This window comes from Perca fluviatilis, chromosome 19, assembly GCF_010015445.1.
Source record: "Perca fluviatilis chromosome 19, GENO_Pfluv_1.0, whole genome shotgun sequence".
NCBI lineage: Eukaryota > Metazoa > Chordata > Actinopteri > Perciformes > Percidae > Perca > Perca fluviatilis.
In genome coordinates, this window is record NC_053130.1 from 292,501 (window position 1) to 312,500 (window position 20,000).

The following is a 20,000-nucleotide window of genomic DNA, read 5'->3' on the forward strand; positions in this document are numbered from 1 at the left end:
AATGAGAAAAAATAAATCAAGGGACATTTAGAATAGATAAAAATATGCGATTAATTGCGAGTTAACTATGACATTAATGCGATTAATTGTGATTAAATATTTTAATCATTTGACAGCACTATTAATTAATTAATATTAATGATTAAATCCATTTCTTTAATGAGATCTTTATGAATGTGTCTGCAGGCGGGGGCGTCCATGATGGATCCTAACCACTTCCTGATGATCGTTCTGAGTCGGTTTGAACTCTTTCACATCTTCAGCTCGGCCGACTGCAGGAAGAGATACAGCGAGGCTAACAAGGTCCGTCCTACCTGGGGGGCTCAGGGACATGTCTCAGGACCATTAGTCTCAGGGACATGTCTCAGGACCATTAGTCTCAGGGACATGTCTCAGGACCATTAGTCTCAGGAACATGTCTCAGGACCATTAGTCTCAGGAACATGTCTCAGGACCATTAGTCTCAGGGACATGTCTCAGGAACATGTCTCAGGACCATTAGTCTCAGAAACATGTCTCAGGACCATTAGTCTCAGGGACATGTCTCAGGAACATGTCTCAGGACCATTAGTCTCAGAAACATGTCTCAGGACCATTAGTCTCAGGGACATGTCTCAGGACCATTATTTAGACTGATACACACACAGGGCTGCACTGTCTGAGGGACATGTCTCAGGACTATTATTTAGACTGATACACACACAGGGCTGCACTGTCTCAGGAACATGTCTCAGGACCATTAGTCTCAGGGACATGTCTCAGGACCATTAGTCTCAGGAACATGTCTCAGGACCATTAGTCTCAGGGACATGTCTCAGGACCATTAGTCTCAGGGACATGTCTCAGGACTATTATTTAGACTGATCCACACACAGGGCTGCACTGTCTCAGGGACATGTCTCAGGGACATGTCTCAGGACTATTATTAAGACTGATCCACACACAGGGCTGCACTGTCTCAGGAACATGTCTCAGGACCATTAGTCTCAGGGACATGTCTCAGGACCATTATTTAGACTGATCCTGGAATATGATTCATTATATTGGAGGGAATGATCGTTTGTGTATCATTATTTTCATTGAAAAATATTCAAATTTGAGTAGTGTGATTTTTGCGAGGATGTGGACCAAACGGATGTTTTCTGTAGTCTGTAGGGGAGGTATTGAAATTAATCAAATAATGGATGCATCGAATCGTGGACGATGCTGCATCGATAATCGGCCAGCTCATAATCGATTATTTCTGTTTATAATGTAATGTAGGCCTAACAACATTTCTGTTTACATATTCTGGTATGTTAACACATTCAGGAGGTTCCATGTGCTCAGTGCTGTATAGTTTGATGTATCCAAGTTATTTAGTATTAGAGCTCTGCAGAATGTTTGGTTTTTGAAGCTTGAAAAGCTACGAATTAAATATCCTACATGGCTTTAATAGAAACATGGATTAAATATCCTACATGCCTTTAATAGAAACATGGATTAAATATCCTACGTGGCTTTAATAGAAACATGGATTAAATATCCTACATGGCTTTAATAGAAACATGGATTAAATATCCTACATGCCTTTAATAGAAACATGGATTAAATATCCTACGTGGCTTTAATAGAAACATGGATTAAATATCCTACATGGCTTTAATAGAAACATGGATTAAATATCCTACGTGGCTTTAATAGAAACATGGATTAAATATCCTACATGGCTTTAATAGAAACATGGATTAAATATCCTACATGGCTTTAATAGAAACATGGATTAAATATCCTACATGGCTTTAATAGAAACATGGATTAAATATCCTACATGGCTTTAATAGAAACATGGATTAAATATCCTACATGCCTTTAATAGAAACATGGATTAAATATCCTACATGCCTTTAATAGAAACATGGATTAAATATCCTACATGGCTTTAATAGAAACATGGATTAAATATCCTACATGCCTTTAATAGAAACATGGATTAAATATCCTACATGGCTTTAATAGAAACATGGATTAAATATCCTACATGGCTTTAATAGAAACATGGATTAAATATCCTACGTGGCTTTAATAGAAACATGGATTAAATATCCTCCCTGGCTTTAATAGAAACATGGATTAAATATCCTCATTGGCTTTAATAGAAACATGGATTAAATATCCTACATGGCTTTAATAGAAACATGGATTAAATATCCTACATGGCTTTAATAGAAACATGGATTAAATATCCTACATGCCTTTAATAGAAACATGGATTAAATATCCTACATGGCTTTAATAGAAACATGGATTAAATATCCTCGATGGCTTTAATAGAAACATGGATTAAATATCCTCAGTGGCTTTAATAGAAACATGGATTAAATATCCTACATGGCTTTAATAGAAACATGGATTAAATATCCTACGTGGCTTTAATAGAAACATGGATTAAATATCCTACATGGCTTTAATAGAAACATGGATTAAATATCCTACATGGCTTTAATAGAAACATGGATTAAATATCCTACATGGCTTTAATAGAAACATGGATTAAATATCCTACATGGCTTTAATAGAAACATGGATTAAATATCCTACATGGCTTTAATAGAAACATGGATTAAATATCCTACATGGCTTTAATAGAAACATGGATTTGACGCATCGTGATGCATCGTGATATCGAATTGAATCCCTGACATGATAATCGTAATCGAATCAAAAGATCAGTGAAGATTCCACCAATCAGATTGGTCATTGAGTCTGACTGCCGGAAGTGCGCCCTCCCCCCCCCCGATTATACATGTCAAATCGTCCCAAATGAACGCCGAACAGACTCAAATCACCGACCTCGCCAGACTGCCAGACGGCCGATTATCGGCTCAGTGGGTCAGCACCTTTAGCGATATTGCGCCCGTTTCGATTTGGATATTGCACTAGTTCATACTGCGATTTCGATAAAAAATGTTGATTAATTGTGCAGCCGTAGTTCGGCCGTACTGACTCTATCACACACTGTAACAATAACCCTGACTGACTGTGTGGGTGTGTGTGTCTGTCTGTCTGTATCTGTGTGTGTGTGTGTGTGTGTGTGTGTGTGTGTGTGTGTGTGTGTGTGTGTGTGTGTGTGTGTGTGTGTGTGTGTGTGTGTCAGGATGTGATCCAGCAGAACAACACTCTGATAGAGGAGATGCTTCACCTCGTCATCATGGTTGTCGGTGAGTCCGTCTGAACTTTATTTAAAAAGAAACGTGTTCCTCTCAAGCTGAACTGTAATAACTGACCTGACGAGAGTCACAAATGATCTTCTGCTTTCATGTGATAGTGGCTCTGCATCCTTTCTAGTACTCCTCGATCTGAGCGCTGCTTTCGATACAATAGACCACACTTTACTTCTCGCCCGGCTTGAGAAACATGTTGGGATTAAAGGGACAGTACTTTCTTGGTTTAATTCTTACTTATCCAATAGATCTCAGCGTGTCATTTTTAATGACTCTACTTCTGAACTGTGCAAGGTAGGCTGTGGTATACCACAAGGGTCAGTACTGGGCCCTATGCTGTTTTCCATCTTTATGCTCCCTCTTGGTTCGATCATCAGCAGCTTTGATGTTCAGTTTAATTGTTATGCAGATGACACACAGCTATATGTCCCTCTATTACAAAATAACCATTCACAGATTCTGAGATTACAGGCATGCCTTGCAGAAATTCAAAATTGGATGGGCAAGAATTTCTTGCTGCTTAATGCAGACAAAACAGAGTTGCTCATAGTGAGGCCAACCAAATATAGCAGGTGGAGAAACAATTTTAAAATGTTAACGACTGTGTGATCACAGAGAGTGACACTGTTAAGAACTTAGGTGTCACCTTTGACAAAACTGTAACTTTCCGCCCACATATAAAGGCTATCACCAGGATCGCCTTTTACCATCTAGGCAACATCTCTCGAATAAGACCAATGCTATCAATGCATGATGCAGAAATACTCATTCATGCATTTTTCTCATCAAGACTCGATTACTGCAACCCACTGTTCTCAGCCCTCCCTGCCTGGATGACCAAAAGTCTCCAGCTCGTACAAAATGCGGCAGCCTGAGTTTTGACCTAGACAAAAACATTTAGCCACATTTCACCAGTTGTGGCTGCTCTACATTGATTTTAAGGTTCTTCTCTTGACTGATAAAGCCTTAAAGGGACTTGCTCCTGCCTACTTAAGTGAGCTACTTACACCATGTATCCCAACACGCCCCCTTCGTTCTATGGATGCTGTCTTCTGATCGTTCCAAATATAAAAAAGATCAGCTGGCCACCGGGCCTCTGGAATGGTCTTCGATCCAAAGTTAGGGAGGCAGGCTCAGTGGATGTTTTTAAATCAAGACTTAAAACATTTCTTTATTCAAAGTATTATGGACATGTTTAAAATCCATAATTTTTTAACCATTGTTTTATTGTTTATTTTATTATGCATTATCATTCGTTGTTTTATTTCATGTCTTAACAGTTTTAACCTTTGGTATTCCAATTACATTCCTTCTTGTGTTGTTGATTTTATTTTATTTTATTTATTTTTTAATTCCGCCTTTTAAATTGGCTAAATTTTTGTTGTGAAGTGTTCTGAGACCATGGTGATAATTCACTATAAATAACAATTCATTGAAAATTTGAACTCTGACCTGTGTGTGTGTGTGTTGTGTGTGTGTGTGTGTGTGTGTGTGTGTCTCTGTGTGTGTGTGTGTGTGTGTGTGTCTCTCTGTTTGTGTGTGTGTGTGTGTGTGTGTCTCTGTTTGTGTGTGTGTGTGTGTGTGTGTGTGTGTGTGTGTGTGTGTGTGTTTGTGTGTGTTACAGGTGAGCGGTACGTGTCAGGTGTGGGCCAGGTGGAAGCCTTCGATGAGGTCAGAAGAGAAATCATTCATCAGCTGTCGATCCGACCGATGGCTCACAGCGAGCTGGTGAAGGCTCTGCCAGAGAACGTAAGACACCTGTCTCTCTCTGTCAGTCTGTCTGTCTCTCTGTCTGTCTCTCTCTCTCGGGCTGTCTGTCTGTCTGTCTGTCTGCCTGTCTGCCTGTCTGTCTGTCTGGTTACTGACAGACTGTTTTCTGTCTCCAGGGGAACAAGGAGACCGGTCTGGAGAGAGTCATCGACACCGTGGCTTCATTCAAGTCAGTTTCCTTCTAACCCTCCTCTCCCAAATGTCTGTCTCTGTTTATCACAGAGAGGTCACAGAGGGGTCACAGAGGGGTCACAGAGGGGTCACGGAGAGGTCACAGAGGGGTCACAGAGAGGTCACAGAGAGGTCACAGAGGGGTCACAGAGCAGGGCCGGAGCCAGACTGTAAACATTGATACCATGGGGGTATGCTCTATCTACAGCAGATATAGCCGCTGTTTATCAAGCCGTTTGATAACAGAATAATTATATTATTATCCAGATCAGAGAGAGAGACGGTAGATGTGCTCTCAGCCACTTTTCAGGGTTTTATTTTATTTTGATTTGGGAAAACCACGTTAAACAAAACCTGAACCTTAACAGAGTAGTGTCTACATACTGTGCAGCGTGTCTGGAGTGGGACTTTAAACACCCGTCCTCTTTAAAGGGTCCTGTAGTTGTAGTCTTAAAGGGTCCTGTAGTTGTAGTTCTAAAGGGTCCTGTAGTTGTAGTCTTTCTGACCTGAACCTGTTTCCTGGTGCGAGCAGGAAGCCCGGTGTGACGGGCCGAGGCCTGTACGAGCTGCGTCCTGAGTGGAGCAAACACTTCAACCTGTACTTCCATCACTACAGCCGAGCCGACCAGTCCAAGGTACTCACACAAATACATTTACAAATACACACACTACAGCCGAGCCGACCAGTCCAAGGTACTCACACAAATACATGTACAAATACACACTACAGCCGAGCCGACCAGTCCAAGGTCTCCATTTACGGTCAGCAGAGCCAAACCCAATCTGTGGAGCTTTTTACAGGTTTTAGCTGAGAAATGGAATGAAAATCTGCTAAATATAACATTATAAATATAGCTAATATAGATGGATTTAATTTGTTTAAAATCTGAAAAAAAATTCTGCAGAACAGTGTCAACATTCTGAGTTTTATTTTATTAATCTGCAAAGAAATTTGCCGAAAAGCATTATTTTTTTATTATTTTTAAATGTAAATTTCGTGTGGCTATGGGTTGTTGATCGTGTTGTGGGTTTTTGTCGGGTGCGTTGTCATGGTAACAGTGTGTGATGCGTGTTGCAGGCTGAGGAGGCTCAGAGGAAGCTGCGGAGACAGAACGGAGAGGACACAGGTAAACACACACCTGTCTGTCTCTCAGTGACGCACAACAGGAAGACACCTGCGTGTCCCGCTGCTAATATATGTGTGTGTGTGTGTGTGTGTGTGTGTGTGTGTGTGTGTGTGTGTGTGTGTGTCTGATGTGTGTTGTGTGGTGTTTTTGTGTGTGTGTGTGTGTGTGTGTGTGTGTGTGTTGTGTGTGTGTGTGTGTGTCTGATGTGTGTGTGTGTGTGTCTGATGTGTGTGTGTGTCTGATGTGTGTGTGTGTGTGTGTGTTGTGTGTGTGTGTGTGTTGTGTGTGTGTGTGTGTGTGTGATGTGTGTTGTTGTGTGTGTGTGTGTTGTGTGTGTGTGTGTGTCTGATGTGTGTTGTGTTGTGTGTCTGATGTGTGTGTGTTGTTGTGTCTGATGTGTGTGTTTGTGTCTGATGTGTGTGTGTTTTGTGTGTCTGATGTGTGTGTGTGTGTGTGTCTGATTGTGTGTGTGTCTGATGTTGTGTGTGTCTGATGTGTGTTTTGTTTTTGTCTGGTGTGTTGTTGTGTGTTGTTGTTGTGTGTGTGTGTGTGTGTGTGTGTTTTGTTGTTGTTTTTGTGTGTCTGATGTGTGTGTGTGTGTCTGATGTGTTATGTTGTCTGATGTGTGTGTGTGTGTGTGTGTGTGTGTGTGTGTGTCTCTCAGCCCTGCCACCCCCTCCCCCCCCTCCCCTCTGTCCTCTGTTTGCCAGCCTGGTGAATCTGCTGCAGTGTGACGTGCTGCTGGCTGTAGAGGGCGCTGTGCTGCAGTGGGCCGTGGAGCCCAGTGGGGGGGGCTGGACCGAGTCCATGCTGCAGCGGGTAAGACGCCGTTTACACGCCAACGTTTTCAGCGCAAAAGTATTCAGGGTTCGACATTAAGCATGGCCCATGGCCACAAGAAGTTAAATAATTATCCCATTAGGTGGCCGCCTGTGGCCACTAATTATCCCATTAGGTGGCTCCCTGTGGCCACTAAATATTACCAGTAGGTGGCTCCCTGTGGCCACTAAATATTACCAGTAGGTGGCTCCCTGTGGCCACTAAATATTACCAGTAGGTGGCTCCCTGTGGCCACTAAATATTACCAGTAGGTGGCTCCCTGTGGCCACTAAATATTACCAGTAGGTGGCTCCCTGTGGCCACTAAATATTACCAGTAGGTGGCTCCCTGTGGCCACTAAATATTACCAGTAGGTGGCCCCTGTGGCCACTAAATATTACCAGTAGGTGGCTCCCTGTGGCCACTAAATATTACCAGTAGGTGGCTCCCTGTGGCCACTAAATATTACCAGTAGGTGGCTCCCTGTGGCCACTAAATATCCCAGTAGGTGGCTCCCTGTGGCCACTAAATATTACCAGTAGGTGGCTCCCTGTGGCCACTAAATATTACCAGTAGGTGGCTCCCTGTGGCCACTAAATATTACCAGTAGGTGGCTCCCTGTGGCCACTAAATATCCCAGTAGGTGGCCCCCTGTGGCCACTAAATATTACCAGTAGGTGGCTCCCTGTGGCCACTAAATATCCCAGTAGGTGGCCCCCTGTGGCCACTAAATATCCCAGTAGGTGGCCCCCTGTGGCCACTAAATATTACCAGTAGGTGGCTCCCTGTGGCCACTAAATATTACCAGTAGGTGGCTCCCTGTGGCCACTAAATATTACCAGTAGGTGGCCCCCTGTGGCCACTAAATATTACCAGTAGGTGGCTCCCTGTGGCCACTAAATATTACCAGTAGGTGGCCCCCTGTGGCCACTAAATATTACCAGTAGGTGGCCCCCTGTGGACATGGTGATATTGCAGTCCATAATCCATTAATAAGTGTTGATCCTTCCTAATTTGGTTTGCTTAAGACTGTACTGTTAAATTGATGAGGACAATTTGTGTGTGTGTGTGTGTGTGTGTGTGTGTGTGTGTGTGTGTGTGTGTGTGTGTGTGTGTGTAGGTTCTCCACCTGGTAGGCGTGGCTCTGCTGGAGGAGCAGCAGCAGCTGGAGAACAGCAGCGGAGAAGACGACGTCACCTTTAACTACACCTGCAAGATCACACGTCAGTACACACACACACACACACACACACAGAGACACAGACAGACACACACACACACACACACAGAGACACAGACAGACAGACACACACACACACACACCAGCTGTCTGACACCCACACATCAAACAGAAGACGTTTGTCTTTGGGAACATGAATTGAAGTTGTGTGTGTGTGTGTGTGTGTGTGTGTGTGTGTGTGTGTGTGTGTGTGTGTGTGTGTGTGTGTGTGTGTGTGTGTTATCTGTGTGTGTTATCTGTGTGTAGGTCCAGGTGAAGCTCCCAGTACTTCAGGAAGTGTCCTGGCTCTGTTGGAGAGTTTGCAGAACGCTCCGCACCTCGAAGTCCACAAAGACATGATCACCTGGATCCTCAAGGTACCCGACCCAGAGAGAGATGTTTGGGTTTCAGCTGTCCACCGACACATTTACACATTCAGACTAGAGGTGTGAAGCTTCACTGATCTCCCGATTCGATTATGATTATCACGTCAGCGATTCCATTCGATATCTCGATGCGTCAAATCCATGTTTCTATTAAAACCATGTAGAATATTTAATTCATAGCTTTTCAAGCTTCAAAAACCCAACATTCCTCAGAGCTCTAATACTAAATAACTTGAATACACAAAACTAGTGATCTTCAACAGGGGGTCCTCAGAGTGTATGCAGGGGGCTTCAAAATTCTTCAAAAATGCTTACTGGCCTATAGGTAAGGTAGTCACTAAGGCCATACACAGGTAGTTAATCCTAATGACTCACTGTGCCACATGTATGTTTAACAATACAACATGATTTATAAAATCATGCCAACAATTATTAGGCAATTTGAATAGTTTAGTATTCTATGCAAAAAGGATATGCATAAAGACTTTAGGCCACCATACAGGTTAGTGTAGGCCCAACTGAATATGCAACTTGATTTTATACCTTATATGTGGTAGCTGCTCCATCTCTCTTTCAGTTAAGGGGTCCTTGGCTTAAAAAACATTGAAGACCCCTGACATGTTTGGGTTTCGACTGTCCACCGACACATTTACACATTCAGACTAGAGGTGTGAATCTTCACTGATCTCCCGATTCGATATCTCGATGCGTCAAATCCATGTTTCTATTAAAGCCATGTAGGATATTTAATTCATAGCTTTTCAAGCTTCAAAAACCAAACATTCTGCAGTGCTCTAATACTAAATAAACTGGATACATAAAACTATACAGCACTGAGCACATGGCACCTCCTGAATGTGTTAACATACCAGAATATGTAAACAGAAATGTTGTTAGGCCTACATTACATTATAAACAGAAATAATCGATTATGAGCCGGCCGATTATCGATGCAGCATCGTCCGTGTCCATGATTCCATGCATCGATTATTTGATTAATTTCAACACCACTAATTCAGACCACAATTTTTTTAAGCTGCCAGCATCTGTTTTACATTATAATCTCATGGAGTAAACTGTGTTCCTGAACCTGTTATTAATCTGCAGTTCAGAGCATCTTTTTGAAGTTGTAAAAAGTTCAACCTTTCTGAAAAAAACGCCCTACGGCGAGCGCTTCTTTGACAGCTGACCAGTGACAAGCGGAGTAGCCAGACCTGTCGTTTCCAAAACAACCAGAACAAATGGATAAGGTAGATAGACTAGTGCTGAAAGGCTGACGGGAACGTTCGAGATCCACTAGCCTGGTGAGAGCGTCCTGATCTGGCGAGCTCCGGTTTTCTACTCCCAGATCAGTCTGGCATCTTGAGATAGAGAACATTTGGAGCCGTTGGCCAAAACGACCGACCAATCAGCATTGGTTTTGAGGCGGGTTTAGGTGTGACCCAACGAGAAGCGACTGTTCAGTCTGAACAACGTGGCGGCTTCCACGGAGGAGATGAGCGTAGCTATCGCAGCAAGTTTTATCTGAATTAGAAAGTATTCCTTCATTGAAAGAAGAGCAAAAAACGGCACTGGAGGCTTTTCTCGGAGGAAAAGATGTTTCTCCTCTTCTCCCGACTGGTTTCGGCAAGATCTGATTGGTTGATTTGACCCGTCTATCACCAACAATATGTGGTGATAGACAGATGGTTTATCCAATCAGCTAACCAGGATTTTAGCCCCTTCCTAAAAGTTCTCCAACGGAAAGTTCCCAGATGGATATGCCAAGCAAATGCGAAGCGATCCATCTGGTGGAGTCAGGTTAGTGGCGTTCAGGTGTTCAAGCAGAAGTTTGTTTGTGTTTTTAGTTGGTGGCAAACATCAAAACGATGAGAGAGCGAACGCCTTCGACCTCCAGCGTCACCGTCTGCCAGGGACAAAGACCCGAGGAGGTGAGACACACAAACTGACAACCGATGTCTTCCAGGGGTTATCACTGGCTTTGGTACAGAGGGGGGAATTACCAAGTTCAACATGCTTTTCATTTATTTATTTGGAGAAAGAGTTAAAGGTGCTGTAGGTAGGATTGTGTATAAAGTGTGTGTGTGTGTGTTGTGTGTGTGTGTGTGTGTGTGTGTGTGTGTGTGTGTGTGTGTGTGTGTGTGTGTGTGTATTAAAAGTGCTGTATGTAGGATTGTGTATAATGTGAATGTGATCAGATCAGACTGGTTGTACCGTGCAGCGTCCAGGTATGAATGTGGTCAGATCAGACTGTGGTGGTACTGGGCAGCTTCCAGGTATGAATGTGATCAGATCAGACTGTGGTTGTACTGGGCAGCTTCCAGTATGAATGTGATCAGATCAGACTGTGGTGGTACTGGGCAGCTTCCAGGTATGAATGTGATCAGATCAGACTGTGGTTGTACTGGGCAGCTTCCAGTATGAATGTGGTCAGATCAGACTGTGGTTGTACTGGGCAGCTTCCAGTATGAATGTGATCAGATCAGACTGTGGTTGTACTGGGCAGCTTCCAGTATGAATGTGGTCAGATCAGACTGTGGTGGTACTGGGCAGCTTCCAGTATGAATGTGGTCAGATCAGACTGTGGTTGTACTGGGCAGCTTCCAGTATGAATGTGGTCAGATCAGACTGTGGTGGTACTGGGCAGCTTCCAGGTATGAATGTGGTCAGATCAGACTGTGGTGGTACTGGGCAGCTTCCAGTATGAATGTGATCAGATCAGACTGTGGTTGTACTGGGCAGCTTCCAGTATGAATGTGGTCAGATCAGACTGTGGTTGTACTGGGCAGCTTCCAGTATGAATGTGGTCAGATCAGACTGTGGTGGTACTGGGCAGCTTCCAGGTATGACTGTGGGATTGTGATCAGGGCGTTCCTGCAAAAGAGAGGCTTCCTCTCATTGAAACCTTCCCTCAATAAATAAAGGTTACAAACATTCTATTCTAAAGTAAACTAGCCATATTACACACTTTTACTGTAACAGAGTACTTTTACTGCAGTAATCTAGTACTTCTTCCCGCGCTGCAGACGGTACGAGACAAAGACAAGGCTGAGAGGAAGAGGAAGGCGGAGATGGCTCGTCTGCGGAGGGAGAAGATCATGGCTCAGATGTCGGAGATGCAGAAACATTTCATCAACGAAAACAAAGAGCTTTTCCAGCAGAGTATGGAGGAGCTGGAGGCGTCCACGTCTGCCGCTGCAGACAGCAGGTACGCAGCAGAAGAAACTCACGAGAAGAAATCAATAATAACTTTATTTAGGTACGCTGGTTCAGCAATGAAACGCAGCTTTGAGTTCATGAGAATAATCAGGAACCACAGTGGAACACACAGAATATTACAGCAGGAGTTAGGTCTTTAAGTAGCATGTTCTTCACCGTAAGACGTAAAATATAAGTTATAACGTTAAAATATAACATACAACGTTAAAATATAACTTACAACGATAAAATATAACTAACTTTAAAATATAACTTACGTTAAAATATAACTAATAACTTTAAAATATAACTTACAACGTTAAAATATAACTAATAACTTTAAAATATAACTTACAACGTTAAAATATAACTAATAACTTTAAAATATAACTAATAACTTTAAAATATAACTTACAACGTTAAAATATAACTAATAACTTTAAAATATAACTAATAACTTTAAAATATAACTTACAACGTTAAAATATAACTAATAACTTTAAAATATAACTAATAACTTTAAAATATAACTTACGTTAAAATATAACTAATAACTTTAAAATATAACTAATAACTTTAAAATATAACTTACATTAAAATATAACTAATAACTTTAAAATATAACTAATAACTTTAAAATATAACTTATAACGTTAAAATATAACTAATAACGTTAAAATATAACTTACGTTAAAATATAACTAATAACTTTAAAATATAACTAATAACTTTAAAATATAACTTACGTTAAAATATAACTAATAACTTTAAAATATAACTAATAACTTTAAAATATAACTTACGTTAAAATATAACTAATAACGTTAAAATATAACTAATAACGTTAAAATATAACTTATAACGTTAAAATATAACTAATAACTTTAAAATATAACTTACGTTAAAATATAACTAATAACTTTAAAATATAACTAATAACTTTAAAATATAACTAATAACTTTAAAATATAACTTATAATGTTAAAATATAACTAATAACTTTAAAATATAACTAATAACTTTAAAATATAACTTGCAACGTCAAAATATAACTAATAACTTTAAAATATAACTTATAACTTTAAAATATAACTAATAACTTTAAAATATAACTAATAACTTTAAAATATAACTAATAACTTTAAAATATAACTTACAATGTTAAAATATAACTTATAACGTTAAAATATAACTAATAACTTTAAAATATAACTTATAACTTTAAAATATAACCTACAACGTTAAAATATAACTAATAACTTTAAAATATAACTTACAATGTTAAAATATAACTTATAACGTTAAAATATAACTAATAACTTTAAAATATAACTAATAACTTTAAAATATAACTTACAACTTACAATGTTAAAATATAACTAATAACTTTAAAATATAACTAATAACTTTAAAATATAACTTACAACATTAAAATATAACTAATCACTTTGAAATATAACTAATAACTTTAAAATATAACTAATAACTTTAAAATATAACTTATAACGTTAAAATATAACTAATAACTTTAAAATATAACTAATAATTTTAAAATATAACTTACAACGTTAAAATATAACTAATAACTTTAAAATATAACTAATAACTTTAAAATATAACTTACAACGTTAAAATATAACTAATAATTTTAAAATATAACTTACAACGTTAAAATATAACTAATAACTTTAAAATATAACTAATAACTTTAAAATATAACTTACAACGTTAAAATATAACTAATAATTTTAAAATATAACTTACAACGTTAAAATATAACTTACAACGTTAAAATATAACTAATAACTTTAAAATATAACTTAGTTCTTCTAAACTTTAAACTAAAGTAATGGGGTGCCATTCAGGGCTTCCGTAGACGTCTGAAGCCAAACAAGTGAAAAGTAGTTCACGCCCTAGGACATTTACAAACTGCATTTGCAGTAGACTTCATGTTATCTTGTGTGTAAGATAGTATGACAGTTCAGAGTCTGGCAGCGTCTCTGTGTTAGCTAACCCTCTCTAAGATATTATGTATATTAGAGGTGTTGAAATTAATCAAATAATCGATGCATGGAATCGTGGACATGGACGATGCTGCATCGATAATCGGCCGGCTCATAATCGATTATTTCTGTTTATAATGTAATGTAGGCCTAACAACATTTCTGTTTACATATTCTGGTATGTTAACACATTCAGGAGGTGCCATGTGCTCAGTGCTGTAAAGTTTTATTTATCCAAGTTATTTAGTATTAGAACTCTGCAGAATGTTTGGTTTTTGAAGCTTGAAAAGCTCTGAATTAAATATCCTGCATGGCTTTAATAGAAACATGGATTTGACGCATCGAGATATCGAATTGAATTGAATCGCTGACATGATAATGGTAATCGAATCAGGAGATCAGTGAAGATCCACACCTCTAATGTATATTATATATTATCTCTTGTAATAAAGGCCTCCTGTTCTCTGCCCCCCCCAGTCCTCCCAGTGCAGACTCCGGTGGCGTGTCCCAGGTGTGCGTCGGGCCGAGGCGTGTGGGCAGAGCCGAGCGCCGGCAGCTGGTCACCTGCATCCTGTGTCAGGAGGAGCAGGAGGTCAGAGGTCACGGCAGGGCCATGGTGCTGGCAGCGTTCGTCCAGAGGTCCACCGTGCTGTCCAAAAACCGCCGCAAAAACCTCCCAGACCCAGGTGGGCGGAGCCTCCCTCTGACATCATCAGGATGGGTTCATGAGTGGATTCATTAAGCACATATTTAACAAACAACAAAGGCTCATTTCAGATTTTTTTTTTTTTCCAACCTGGACTCTCTGTCTCCATGTGTGTGTGTCAGAGTGTCTGATGGAACAACAATTTGTGAAACTGGTCCAGAACTAAACCAGAACCAGGCTCTAATGTAACCCTACAGGACTAATGTTCAGCAGCATTTAGAGTCCACTAAAACACCAGACTCCATGTAAATAATCAGGACTTTTAACGTGTATAGAGCCAGCATATCTCCACCAGACTCCATGTAAATAATCAGGACTTTTAGCGTGTATAGAGCCAGCATATCTCCACCAGACACCATGTAAATAATCAGGACTTTTAGTGTGTATAGAGCCAGCATATCTCCACCAGACTCCATGTAAATAATCAGGACTTTTAGCGTGTATAGAGCCAGCATATTTCCACCAGACTCCATCTAAATAATCAGGACTTTTAGCGTGTATAGAGCCAGCATATCTCCACCAGACTCCATGTAAATAATCAGGACTTTTAGCGTGTATAGAGCCAGCATATTTCCACCAGACTCCATGTAAATAATCAGGACTTTTAGTGTGTATAGAGCCAGCATATCTCCACCAGACTCCATGTAAATAATCAGGACTTTTAGTGTGTATAGAGCCAGCATATCTCCACATGTAAATGGGTGAATTAAGGGTTTATTTCAACCAAACCAGAGTGGTGATTGTTGGAACAGTGGAAAGATGAACCAAGACGGCTTTTGGTGGCTTTTAGTTTCTGTCCACTTTGAATGAAGTATGTTTTACGATGATAAAAGTCCTGATTATTTACATGGAGTCTGGTGGGTTAGTCAGTGTTGATTGATGGATGAGTTAATGTGTTTCAGAGCACCACGACCCTGTGTTCATGCACCCGGACCTGTCTCTGGGCATCTACACGGCCAGCTGTGGACACATCATGCACGCCACCTGCTGGCAGCGGTGAGACACTGCAGCTGCCCATGCTATTAGTCAGCCAATCAGCTATCAGATACCTTCAACAGTAATGAAATAAAACTGAAATGTGTGTCCAGGTACTTTGAGGCGGTGCAGCTGAAGGAACAGCGCCGACAGCAGCGTCTGAGAGGTCACACCAGCTACGACGTGGAGAACGGAGAGTTCCTGTGTCCACTGTGTGAATGTCTGAGCAACACAGTGATCCCTCTGCTGCCCCACACACACACACCTCACCAGAGGTACACACACACACACCTCACCAGAGGTACACACACACACACACACACCACACCAGAGGTACACACACACACACACCACACCAGAGGTACACACACACACACACCTCACCAGAGGTACGTACACACACACACACACACACCTCACCAGAGGTACACACACACACCACACCACACCAGAGGTACACACACACACACACACCTCACCAGAGGTGGTGCGCACACACACACACACCTCACCAGAGGTAACACACACACCACACCAGAGGTACACACACACACCTCACCAGAGGTACACACACACACACCACACCAGAGGTATACACACACACACACCTCACCAGAGGTACACACACACACCTCACCAGAGGTACACACACAAACACACACACACCTCACCAGAGGTACACACACACACACCTCACCAGAGGTACACACACACACACACACCTCACCAGAGGTACACACACACACACACACCTCACCAGAGGTACACACACACACCACACCAGAGGTACACACACACACCTCACCAGAGGTACACACACACACACACCACACCAGAGGTATACACACACACACACACCACACCAGAGGTACACACACACACACACCTCACCAGAGGTACACACACACACACACACACCACACCAGAGGTACACACACACACACACACACTCACCAGAGGTACACACACCACACCAGACCAGAGGTACATACACACACACCACACCAGAGGTACACACACACACACACCTCACCAGAGGTACACACACACACACACACACACACACACACCACCAGAGGACACACACACACACACCTCACCAGAGGTACACACACACACACACACCACACCACACCAGAGGTACACACACACCACACCACAGTGTGTTTAACATATTTTCAACGCTTTTTTTAATGCTGCTTTTATGAACCTTTTACATGACTATTTTTTTGACACTTTGGAAATTAAAATGCAGCTTTGGCTTCACTTCACACCTGTCTCTCTCTCTGTCTGTCTGTCTGTCTGTCTCTCTCTCTCTCTGTCTGTCTGTCTGTCTCTCTCTCTCTCTCTCTCTCTCTCTCTCTCTCTCTCTCTCTCTGTCTGTCTGTCTCTCTCTCTCAGTGTGGATCATCCCTGTCTGGAGGCGTGGCTTAAAACGACCATTCAGCAGGTCGCAGCGCTGCACTGGGCCCACAGGAAGCAGTCTGACGGTCTGTCTATCATTTAGAGGGTGGAGTCACATGATCCAAATCTGTGTGTGTGTCTGTCTGTCTGTCTGTGTGTTAATGTGTGTGTGTGTGTGTGTGTGTGTGTGTGTGTGTGTGTGTGTGTGTGTGTGTGTGTGTGTGTGTGTGTGTGTGTGTGTGTGTTAATGTGTGTGTTAATGTGTGTGTGTTAATGTGTGTGTTTTTCAGGTGAAGCAGAGGGGGCGGAGCCTGCTGTTCCTGAAGGATTCAGAGTCGACTTCACTCCACAGTGAGTCAGCAGTCGGCCTCTGCCGATTGGCGATCAGATTGTATATCGACATTTGAATAAACAATGGGATATTTTTTTCTTATGCTGATATTAAAACGCTTTTAGCTAACTTAATATCAGAACTAATAGGTTATTAATCCGGTGTAATTATCCCATTAGGAGGCAGAGGAATAGCTAAACATTTAACAAGCCGGTCAGCAGAGAGCCGGAGAGAGAGAGAGAAAGAGAAGCCATGGCTAACTGCTAAAATAAAGTAGTTAAACAACTGTGGGATAAGCAAGAAAGTCACTGAAAGGAGATGGTAATGAGTGCTTGAGTGAACTAGTGTAACATTGCTTCATCGAGCTACCGAAGCAAGATGCTAGACGTCAGCCAATCAGAAGGCAGGACAGCCGTGCCGGTGTAGCTAGTTTCATTGATTAAAAGTGGAAGCATCTCTGCATATGTTATGTCCAATTATGTGTTGAATTAAGCCAGCCTGTCAGACTGGCAATAAGATCGCATATCGTCTTTTCCTGCAGAAATTGCTTGTGAATGCTGAACAGTCTACAGAAGTGCAAAACACACCTATTATAAACTCAGACAAGGTCTGAAAAAAACTTGAAACTTAAACCGTGATAACACAAAAACCGACCGATATCAACAAGCCTGATACCAGTTTGATAGTTTGAAGTCTTGCTCTTACTCTGAAATGTTGTGTTGTACGAGCTGTGGTAACGCTGGACGTGTGTGATGATGTGTCTGTCTCCGTAGCAACCCGTTCTCCAGCAGCGTCAGCGAGATGATCACCACCTTCAGCATGTCCACCTACAAGGTCGGACTGAAGCTGAACCCCAACGAGACGGACCCCAGAGTACCGGTGCTGAGCTGGTCCACCTGTGCCTTCACCATCCAGAGTATAGGTAAACACACACACATACATACACACACACACCCTCTAGAGTATAGGTAAACACACACACACACACCATCTAGAGTATAGGTAAACACACACACACACACACACACACACACACACACACCCTCTAGAGTATAGGTAAACACACACACACACCCTCTAGAGTATAGGTAAACACACACACACACACACACACACCCTCTAGAGTATAGGTAAACACACACACACACACCCTCTAGAGTATAGGTAAACACACACACACACCATCTAGAGTATAGGTAAAACACACACACACACACACACACACACACACACACACACACACCCTCTAGAGTATAGGAAACACACACACACACACCATCTAGAGTATAGGTAAACACACACACACACACCATCTAGAGTATAGGTAAACACACACACACACACCATCTAGAGTATAGGTAAACACACACACACACACACACACACACACACACACACACCCTCTAGAGTATAGGTAACACACACACACACACCATCTAGAGTATAGGTAAAACACACACACACACACACACACACACACACACACACACACCCTCTAGAGTATAGGTAAACACACACACACACACCCTCTAGAGTATAGGTAAACACACACACCCTCTAGAGTATAGGTAAACACACACACACCCTCTAGAGTATAGGTAAACACACACACACACACACACACCCTCTAGAGTATAGGTAAACACACACACACACACACCCTCTAGAGTATATAAAACACACACACACACCCTCTAGAGTATAGGTAAACACACACACACACACACACACACTCTAGAGTATAGGTAAACACACACACACACACCCTCTAGAGTATAGGTAAACACACACACACACACCCTCTAGAGTATAGGTAAACACACACCATCTAGAGTATAGGTAACACACACACACACACACACACACACACACACACACACACACACACTCTCTAGAGTATAGGTAAACACACACTCACACACACCATCCAGAGTATAGGTAAACACACACACACACACCCTGTAGAGTATAGGTAAACACACACACCCTGTGATAGTATAGGTAAACACACACAGCATGTCCACACATCATTATGAGCCTAACCTGAGAGGTCGGAGGTCGTGCTCACAGTGTGTGTCTCTGCAGAGCGCCTCCTGATGGACGAGGAGAAGCCGTTGTTCGGGAGTTTACCGTGCCGACAGGTAAGGAGCCAATCAAAACGGAGAAAGTGACTTTGTACGTAATAGCGCTGCCGAATCCGGGCGAACACACTTCAGTGTGAACGCAGCGCTAGAACAGTGTGTTTACAGATGTTGAGTAAAGTGTGTGTGTGTGTTTTGTATGTTTGTGTGTTTTTTACAGGACGACTGTTTGAGCTCTCTCGCCAGATTCAGTTCAGCCTGTTGGACTGCAGCTCCACCAACAACAACACACACACACTTCATCAGGCTGCTCGCAGGTAACTCACACAGACACACACACACACACACACACACACACACACCACATCAGGCTGCTCGCAGGTAACACACACAAACACACACACACACACACACACACACACACACACACACACCCATCAGGCTGCTCGCAGGTAACTCACACAGACACACACACACACACACACACACACACACACACACACCCCATCAGGCTGCTCGCAGGTAACTCACACAGACTCCTAGGAAGAGTCTGCAGAGGCTTCAGTACACCACCAGGATCCACAAGGTTTCCCTCCTCACACACCAA

At 41.9% G+C, this 20,000-nt stretch overlaps 1 protein-coding gene across 3 annotated transcripts in view; it reads left to right on the plus strand.

Moving 5' to 3' along the window:
• Positions 1 to 20,000, plus strand: part of ubr2 (ubiquitin protein ligase E3 component n-recognin 2) — a gene marked incomplete at its 3' end in the record, with an annotated part of 43,301 nt that overhangs the window by 19,605 nt on the left and 3,696 nt on the right. The window contains 19 exon segments of one of the 3 annotated variants that reach the window (XM_039784198.1): positions 187 to 303; positions 3,137 to 3,200; positions 4,828 to 4,952; positions 5,090 to 5,142; positions 5,677 to 5,893; positions 6,223 to 6,271; positions 6,936 to 7,090; positions 8,211 to 8,313; positions 8,577 to 8,686; positions 10,543 to 10,626; positions 11,722 to 11,903; positions 14,374 to 14,582; positions 15,505 to 15,598; positions 15,691 to 15,852; positions 16,979 to 17,067; positions 17,272 to 17,332; positions 18,086 to 18,234; positions 19,398 to 19,453; positions 19,614 to 19,710. In XM_039784198.1, the coding sequence (XP_039640132.1) occupies positions 187 to 303; positions 3,137 to 3,200; positions 4,828 to 4,952; positions 5,090 to 5,142; positions 5,677 to 5,893; positions 6,223 to 6,271; positions 6,936 to 7,090; positions 8,211 to 8,313; positions 8,577 to 8,686; positions 10,543 to 10,626; positions 11,722 to 11,903; positions 14,374 to 14,582; positions 15,505 to 15,598; positions 15,691 to 15,852; positions 16,979 to 17,067; positions 17,272 to 17,332; positions 18,086 to 18,234; positions 19,398 to 19,453; positions 19,614 to 19,710 (2,176 nt within the window). 3 annotated transcript variants of the gene reach the window in all.